Genomic DNA, 9194 nt, shown 5'->3' with positions numbered 1-9194 from the left:
GGAAGAAGGGGGAGGTGATCGGAAGAAGGGGGAGGTGATCGGAAGAAGGGGGAGGTGATGGGAAGAAGGGGGAGGTGATCGGAAGAAGGGGGAGGTGATCGGAAGAAGGGGGAGGTGATGGGAAGAAGGGGGAGGTGATGGGAAGAAGGGGGAGGTGATGGGAAGAAGGGGGAGGTGATGGGAAGAAGGGGGAGGTGGACAAAGAATGATGGAAACATGCATGTTATATCTGTGTGGCGTAACACGTTACCTCTACCTACTCTGTTAATTTCCAATCAATATTTAGAGTTGCCTCAGCTTCTGATAACCGAAATCAGAAGCTGCCAGGACTCTGAATTTTGTTTGGCTTCCTCGCCCGCTCCAGGAGCTACGGACCGTGTTTATTGGGCGGAAGCCGTGACTATATAAAAGGGCTTGAAAAGTCCTCCTTAGGCTTGTGTAACACGGCACTACATCCACCCCTACAGGAGCTGCCGACCGTGTTTATTGGGCGAAAGCCGTGACTATATAAAAGGGCTTGTAAAGTCATCATTAAGGCTTGCGTAACACGGCACTACCTCTACCCCTACAGGAGCTGCGGACGGTGTTTATTGGGCGGAAGCCGTGACTATATAAAAGAGCTTGAAAAGTCCTTAAGGCTTGTGTAACACGGCACTACCTCCACTCCTACAGGAGCTACGGACCGTGTTTATTGGGCGGAAGCCTAGGCTATATAAAAGGGCTTGAATAGTCTTTAAGACGTACGGTACTTATGTAACACGGCACTACCTCCACCCCTACAGGAGCTACGGACGGTGTTCAACCACTTCGGGTGGCTGCTGACGGCGGCGGTGGGGGCGGGCAAAAGCACCGTGGACACCGCGTACGACCTGCCGGCGCTGGCTAAGGAGCTGGGTGAGTTGGGGGAGCGAATCTCACGGAAAGGAGGAGGATTGTGGGAGCAGTGTAGTCAAGCGGTACTAAGATGGTTGCTGAGAGTCGCGGGTTCGAGCCTCAGGAAAGTTGCGAATATTTTCAGTTGTCACTCGTGGGGCGGCGTAACATAACCAAAACGGAAACCGCGGATCTGTTTTCTGGTGGCTGGTTAAGATTACTTTGTCATAAACTTGCTATTTTTATAACATCTATCTTATTTTTCACGGCATTCTCCCTTTTTAATAGATTTTATTCTTCTAGTATTTAATCGTTTATTCCGAAAACATTTGTTTCTCGGTTACATTTTATCTTTTGTCGTAAACTTGTTTACGACCTACAGACCTGCTGCACCTCATGGCCTAACTTGTTTACGACCTGCAGACCTGCTGCACCTCATGGCCTACGACTACCACGGCAAGTGGGATGGCCTCACGGGGCACAACGCGCCTCTCTACGCCAGGGACGACGAGGCCGAGCCTCAGCGTGTCCTCAACGTCGTAAGTTACGATGTCGTAGATTACGACTTTGTCAGAAAAATGACGTAAAAATTATTTATTTATTCGATTTTTTAATATAACACTTTGACTGCGATTGCTTCATCTCGTACTATTATTTCCTTTGTTGTACTATTATGAAGCAAGATTGCCAGGCAGTCTTTTTTTTCCGGACAAATTCCGCGATTTAGTGTTTTGTCAATTGCTTTGGCCGGCTAAAATTTATGATATGGGTACAGTACTTCCTAGTGAAGTTTAAATAAGAGGGAAATGGAATTTTTACGCCGGAACCCAAAAATATACTAGTATATATTGAGTTATAGACCTTTTTTTGCCGTTTTAGATTCGCGGACTTGGCCATATTTTAGGCCAGCTGGCAGCCCTAAATTATGCACCACTTTACGTCCTGAAGAAATACATTTCGTGGTACACATAAGGCTCAATACGCGGGGAACGTGTTAAATTTAAATTTAATACTTTAATTAAATTTCAATTTCAATTTTTAATGTTTAATTATAAATTAATTATATAATAATTTAAATTATTTAATATTTCAATATAATTTAATAGAGACCCCTCTCTCCCCCCGCTGGAGGTACTTACCCCTTGGTGCGTACCCTCCTAACCCCCTCTCTCTCCCCCCTCGCCCCCGCAGGAGTACAGCGTGGACTACTACCTGAAGGGGGGCGTGCCGCCCTAACCCCCTCCCCCCCTCTCACCCCCAGTGGGTTGTACGTTCCTTCCTAACTCCCCTCTTACCCCCAGCGTGTGATTACGTACCCCCCATAATCCCCCTCTCTCCCCCCGTGGGTGGTGCGTACCCTCCTAACCCCCTCTCTCTCCCCCTCTCCCTCCACAGGAGTACAGCGTGGACTACTACCTGAAGGGGGGCGTGCCGCCCTCCAAGCTGGTCCTCGGCCTCGGCCTCTACGGCAGGACCTTCCTGCTCAAGGTGCTCCATGGGCGCCATTTTGTTCTTGACTTTAATGCTTTTGGCGCCATTTTGTTGATGCTTTTGATGTTTTAGGCGCCATTTTGTTGATTATTTTAATGCTTGAGGCGCCATTTTGTGGATTATAATTACTGATGTTTTACTCTTGTAGTTAGTTGTGGTAATCTAGTTTATATTGTTGATATTTAGGCTATTGTTATTTCAATACAAAAGTTTATAATATCATTGATCAGGCTTCAGTTATTTTCGCAATATCTTTATTATCATGGAGCAACCGCATTAATTTTATTGTTGCTATTACTAATGATCTAATAAATATTTACTAAGCAGCTAATATAATCATCTTACTAATGTTACTAATCATCTTATATAGGTAATCATTATAATGACCTCTCCCCCCCCCCAGGACGCCAGTAACCCCGCCATCGCGGCCCCAGCGCTGGGCTCGGCCTTCGCTGGCCCCTACACGCGCGAGGACGGCTTCCTGGGCTACAACGAGGTGCCTGGGGCCAACCTTTGGGCGACCGTTGAGGGTCCTTTAGGCGACTCTAGGGCGACCCTTGGGCGATACTGGAGGCGACCGTAGGGTGTCCTTTAGGCGATTCTAGAGCGATCTTTGGGCGACACTGGGGGCGACCGTAGGGTGTCCTTTAGGCGATTCTAGGGCGACCCTTGGGCGATACTGGAGGCGACCGTTGGAGGTCCTTTAGGCAATTCTAGGGCGACCCTGGGGCGACCCTTGGAGATCCTTTAGGCAATTCTAGGGCGACCCTGGGGGCGACCCTTGGGGGTCCTTTAGGCGATTCTAGGGCGACCCTTGGGCGATACTGGAGGCGACCGTTGGGGTCCTTTAGGCAATTCTAGGGCGACTCTTGGGCGATACTGGAGGCGACCCTTGGGGGTCCTTTAGGCAACTCTAGGGTGATCCTTGGGCGACACTGGGCGACCCTTGAGGGTCCTTTAGGCGATTCTAGGGCGACCCTTGGGCGATACTGGAGACAACCCTTGGGGGTCCTTTAGGCAAGTCTAGGGCGACCCTTGGGCGATACTGGAGGCGACCCTTGGGGGTCCTTTAGGCAACTCTAGGGCGACCCTTGGGCGATTCTGGAGGCGACCCTTGGGGGTCCTTTAGGCGATTCTAGGGCGATCTTTGGGCGACACTGGGGGCGACCGTTGGGGGTCCTTTAGGCGATTCTAGGGCGACCCTTGGGCGACACTGGGGGCGACCGTTGGGGGTCCTTTAGGCGATTCTAGAGCGATCCTTGGGCGACACTGGGGCGACCCTAGGGGGTCTTTAGGCGATTCTATAGGGCGACCCTTGGAGGGTCCTTTAGGCGATTCTAGGGCGACACTAGGGCGCGTTGGGGGTCTTTTAGGCAGTTCTAGGGCGACCCTTGGGCGATACTGGAGGCGACCGTTGAGGGTCCATTAGGCAGTTCTAGGGCGACTCTGCACACACTTGAATATAAAATTTTGAACCTTTGGATCTGAACGTTTGGATCTGAACCTTTGGATCTGAACCTTTGGATCTGAACCTTTGGATCTGAACCTTTGGATCTGAACCTTTGGATCTGAACCTTTGGATCTGGGATCTAAACCTTTGGATCTGAACCTTTGGTTCTGAACCTTTGGATCTGAACCTTTGGTTCTGAACCTTTGGATCTGAACCTTTGGTTCTGAACCTTTGGATCTAAACCTTTGGACTGAACCTTTGGAATTTCAGCCTTTGTATCCCTAGAACCTCAATGTTTCTAAGTTAAACGATGAATTTTAATCATTGAAATAAAACTATGAGATGCGAACCCCGTAATTTTTATCACTATCATTAGTCCGATTGTTTACTAGCCTCAGAGGCTTGACGATTTACCCTCAAAAACATTAGGCCGTTACCCTCTAACGCAACCTTATTCCTCCTAAAGTAACCCTATATCCCCTAAAGTAACCCTATACACCCTGAAATAACCCTATACCCCCTAAAGTAACCCTATACCCCCTAAAGTAACCCTATACCCCCTAAAGTAACCCTATACCCCCTAACCTAACCCTACCCTGCCCTCCACCCCTCTAAAATAACCCTATTCCATATAAAGTAGCCCTATGCCCTCTAAACTAACCCTATACCCCTTAAAGTAACCCCATTCCCTAAATAACCCTATTCCCAGAAGTAACCCTATATACCCTCTAAAGTAATCCTATTCCCTAAATAACCCTATTCCCTAAGTAACCCTACCCCCCCCCCTAGGTGTGCGAGAAGCAGGTGGCGGGGGCGGGCGAGTGGCGGGTGGTGTGGCAGAAGGCCCACCAGGCCCCCTACATGTTCCGGGACAACATGTGGGTCTCCTACGACGACGACAACTCCCTGGGCCTCAAGGTGGGTCCCTGGGCCTCAAGGTGGGTCCCTGGGCCTCAAGGTGGGTCCCTGGCCCTCAAGGTGGGTCCCCGGGTCTGAAGGTGGGCCCTCATGACACTTCCTGGGCCTCAAGGTGGGCCCTTATGACAATTCCTGGGCCTCCAGGTGGGTCCTTACGACACTCCCTGGGCCTCAAGGTGGGTCCCTGGGCCTCAAGGTGGGTCCCTGGGCCTCAAGGTGGGTCATCCCTGACACACCTCACGCCGTAAAGTGGGTTTGCTGAAGTTGGACACACTTTAAGGCGTGGGCGTAGAATTAACGAGACGAACCGCTGTACTAATAGATCGGTATACTTTAGTATATAATATGATATAACATTATATTGTACAATATAATATAATATCATATAATACACCATATTATATAACCTAACTTCTCCCCCCTGCAGGTGGCGTTCGCACAGTCCCGGCAGCTGGCCGGGGTGATGGTCTGGTCCATAGACACCGACGACTTCAGGGGGCGGTGTCCCGTGCACCCGACGCCAAGCCCGTGCCTGACCACGACGTCGAGTACGACAACACGCTCGACGATACACGGTACGTGTCACGGGAGACACGGTACGTGTCACGGGGACACGGTACGTGTCACGGGCTAATACGGTATGTGATTAGTATGATGAGCTACTTGGGTAGCGGGGGTTACTGAAGACTAATGCAAACCGCGATCCCAGTAACTCACATATAGCCTGGTCATCTCCGACAATGACTTCGTTATCCTTCAGAGGGTCCCACTGGCGTCCTTATTTTAGCCTTGGACTTGGCGTATTTGGAATAAATACTTCCGGTTCTGTGTGACAAAATGTGACAAAATATAGTCACGGCTGTTCCTTTTTTCCATAAATGAGAAAATGCGCTAAATAGCGCCGTAGGTAGCCTCTGGTCCCCCGCGTGCGTCCCTGTCCCATACGCTTGGGCCACTACCAGGAGTAGCTAGGTCATTCATCCTTCTCCAAGAACTACCCTCCTCACCGCTCCTTCTACCAGCGTTTCCCGCAACCCTATCACTGCCCTGTCTTTCCTGTGATGGTAGGGGCCTGTGAGGGTGTGTTGGTGGGTCATAGCGTCCAGCAGGAGCCTTTTTAAGCGCATTTTCTCACTTATGGAAAAAAGTGCACTATTGTGCTCGCCATGTCCGTCTATCCGCATGTCCGTCCGTCCGTCCGTGACCTCAAGTTTTCGTCGACGAGAAAATGCGCTCTCTGTCACTCACTGCAGTGAGTACTGAGTTATATTTTTTTAGGGTTTAGGTCAGGTCAAGTCAGGGGCCGTATTATCAAAACTTCGTAAGTACGTAAAATGGACTTACGAGTGGCGTTGCTATGCCAACGTAATACTAGCGGTGGTATTATAAAAACATTTGCGCGGGAAAAACATTTACGCTTTTAGCTAAGACTTGCGTACGAAAGTATTGATAATGCCAAAATTAGGGTGTATTTACGTACCATAGAACTTTTGTGTCGTAAGTACAAAAAGTTACGAAATTTTGATAATCTGGTTCGGTTAGTTTAGGCACTGACGTGCCCCTCTGAAACGTTCCCTCCCCACGCATCACAGATAAATACGATATTTTTCAACATCATTCTAATCATTTTATCTTATAAAAATGTTAATATAAATTATAAATAAACATATAAATGATATTATAGCCCTGCATCTTAACCCCCGACCCCCGCAGGCCGGAGTTTGTGGGGGCGACGAGCGACGCGTCGTCGCTGCAGAGCTTCGCCCTCTTCTGTGTATTGGGTTGTGTTGTGTCTTAATGTCTTGTAATGGTTATCTCTGGCTTGAGAGTGTAGTAGAGTTAGTGGTGCGATCAGTGGTCCTGGGGTGGAAGGGGATGCTACCCCTTAAGGCATCTCCCTTCCCCTAGCAGTCATCCCCTCCTTAGGTACCGCTTCCCTCTAACTGTAACCCCCGCCTCCCCAAGTCCCCCTCTTCTCACTGTAACCTCCGCCCCCCAGGTACCCCCTCCTGACCGCCATCAACAAGGCCCTGGGCCGCAAGGTGGTCCCGTCGGCCCCAGGCCCCGGGGAGGTCATCCCCATCACCCCAGGCGTCACCCCGCCCGTACGCCCCACTCCCCCCGTGCGGCCCACCTTTAAATTCTTGTTATCATACACAAAATGTTTGTTATCACTTAAATTCTTGTTATCATACACAAAATGTTTGTTATCACTTAAATTCTTGTTATCATACACAAAATGATTGTTATCAATGAAATTTAAATTTGCTACAATGCCCTGGAAATAGGAATTGTGTAAAGAACACAAAAGGATAATTCGATATTTTATTTTATAAGTTGATCGTTCATTCTATTACATGTATTGATAGATCATATTTATTAATGCCGAAAAGACTGTGGACATAAAGGAAAAAATCTGTATCTCTTTAAATTTCAGCGTAAATTTCAATATTGTTGCCCAGTTTTTAAATTTTAAGCTGAATGCGATATACTTTATGGCACCTAAAGTGTTTACCCTTGGGGATAAAACTTTTCAGTCTCAAGATATTCTCTTGGATTCTTATATTCCCCCCCTGGGGTTGATATATTTATTTGGTGTGGGAAGCATGCTGCTAATCCCCTAATTGACAAATTCCCCAGCTGGGTGGGAATTTCTTCTGGAAGTGGGCACCTCCAAAAATCAGTGTCCCTCCCACCAAAAGAAAAAAAATTTCAAATAAACCTTAAATTTTTAGCCCAAAAAACTTTCCATCCCATAAACTCTCCCCCCCGGAAATACTTCCCACCACAACCAAAAATAAATCTGAAAAACAGAAATTTTTACCGAAAAAATTCCATAAAAAATGTCCGCTAATCCCCATCCCCCCCCGCAGGCCGGGCAACACGGGCAAGGCCCCCGCCAAATATGTCCCCAAGAAGACCAACACGGGCGAGACCGACGCCATCCCCGCCATCGGGGACAAGAAGTCTCAGTAACGTCGGGGACTTAGGGACGTCCGTGGCCCCAAGGGGGACTTTGGACGCCTCCCCCGCCGTCGGGGACACCAAGTCCCAGTAACGTCGGGGACTTGGGGACGTCCGTGGCCCAAGGGGGACGTTGGCTGCCCCCGGGGGGACGTCGGCTGCCCCCTGGGGACGTCGGCTGCCCCCTGGGGACGTCGGCTGCCCCCGGGGGACGTTGGCTGCCCCCTGGGGATGTTGGCTGCCCCCCGGGGGACGTTGGTTCCCCCAGGGGACGTTGGCTGGCTGCCCCCCTGGGGACGTTGGCTGGCTGCCCCCCTGGGGACGTCGGTTGCCCCCGGGGGACGTCGGCTGCCCCCTGGGGACGTTGGCTGCCCCCCGGGGGACGTTGGCTGCTCCCTGGGGGACGTCGGCTGCCCCCTGGGGACGTCGGTTGCCCCCGGGGGAAGTTGGCTGCCCCCTGGGGACGTTGGCTGCCCCCTGGGGACGTTGGCTGCCCCCTGTTGGCTGCCCCCCGGGGGACGTTGGCTGTCCTCCTGGGGGCGTTGGCTGCCCCCTGGGGACGTTGGCTGCCCCCTGGGGACGTTGGCTGCCCCCGGGGGACGCGGGGACGTCCCCCTTCCTCCCCATTCGCCCGTGCCAAACATATCTTTAAGAACCGGGCAGAATGTTTATTAATAATTCTAATATTATCACAAATTCCGAATATATATATCAAATAAAAACAATTTGTTTAAATTCAGAGGTATATCTATTAAATAATATATATTTCATATAGTATGTATATTAAATTGAAGAAAAATATAATATAACTCAAAGAATTTATTGTAAAGTTGCATAATAAAGTTACTACCGTTACCTGCCTTGTGTTACTTACCTATAATGTGCTGGTATTGAAAGTACAATATTCATTGTACAATAATTTGTTGTACAATAATTGTATTTATTCATTCATATTCATATTTCATAATTCATTGTACAATAATTCATTGTACAATAAGTTATCCTTCACAAATGTCATCCCTTGATAACATAATATATTAGAAATGAAATATAATATATTATAATACATATTACAATATATATCATAATCATAACATAATAAATCATTATGCGAGCCCCTGAACACATTACAATGCATTCCTATACGACATATACGGTCACATATATAAGTTAAATTTCTAAACTTAACAAGCGCGAAGTTACTAAACATTAATTAAAGGTAATTAATACATTAAATACATATTAATTGTTAATAATTAATTAGGAATACATTATTAAATTGTATATTAACGGGATGATTTAAATGAGGAACTTCGGTTAACTGAAATTGATTATTTAAATAATTAAAATAAATAGGGAATCAATTTTTCTATTAAATGACAATAATTTTAATTACGTATGTGGCTAATGAGCGTGGCATGAATGTGGCATGGCCACGACATGAATGTGGCATGACCACGGCATGAATGTGGCATGACCACGGCATGAATGTGGCATG

General features: G+C 48.2%; 2 protein-coding genes across 2 annotated transcripts in view; one reads left to right on the top strand and one right to left on the bottom strand.

Annotated features, from left to right (window-relative positions):
* The window catches only part of LOC108666228 (probable chitinase 2), a gene marked incomplete at its 3' end in the record, with an annotated part of 16217 nt that extends 9350 nt beyond the window's left edge, over positions 1 to 6867 (top strand). Inside the window, 8 exon segments of the mRNA XM_047883384.1 lie at positions 783 to 894; positions 1297 to 1412; positions 2269 to 2361; positions 2768 to 2860; positions 4604 to 4732; positions 5160 to 5259; positions 5262 to 5307; positions 6732 to 6867. Of these exon segments, the coding sequence (XP_047739340.1) occupies positions 783 to 894; positions 1297 to 1412; positions 2269 to 2361; positions 2768 to 2860; positions 4604 to 4732; positions 5160 to 5259; positions 5262 to 5307; positions 6732 to 6867 (825 nt within the window).
* Positions 6868 to 7582: 715 nt separating this feature from the next.
* Positions 7583 to 8323, bottom strand: LOC108666225 (basic salivary proline-rich protein 1-like). Its single transcript, XM_018153062.1, has one exon. The coding sequence runs from the start codon at positions 8321 to 8323 to the stop codon at positions 7583 to 7585; it is 741 nt and encodes a 246-aa protein (XP_018008551.1).
* Positions 8324 to 9194: the final 871 nt, after the last annotated feature.

This window comes from Hyalella azteca, unplaced genomic scaffold (assembly GCF_000764305.2).
Source record: "Hyalella azteca isolate HAZT.00-mixed unplaced genomic scaffold, Hazt_2.0.2 contig12786, whole genome shotgun sequence".
In the NCBI taxonomy this organism is placed as follows: domain Eukaryota; kingdom Metazoa; phylum Arthropoda; class Malacostraca; order Amphipoda; family Hyalellidae; genus Hyalella; species Hyalella azteca.
The sequence above is the reverse complement of the archived record's forward strand: the minus strand, read 5'-3'. Positions and strand labels throughout refer to the sequence as shown.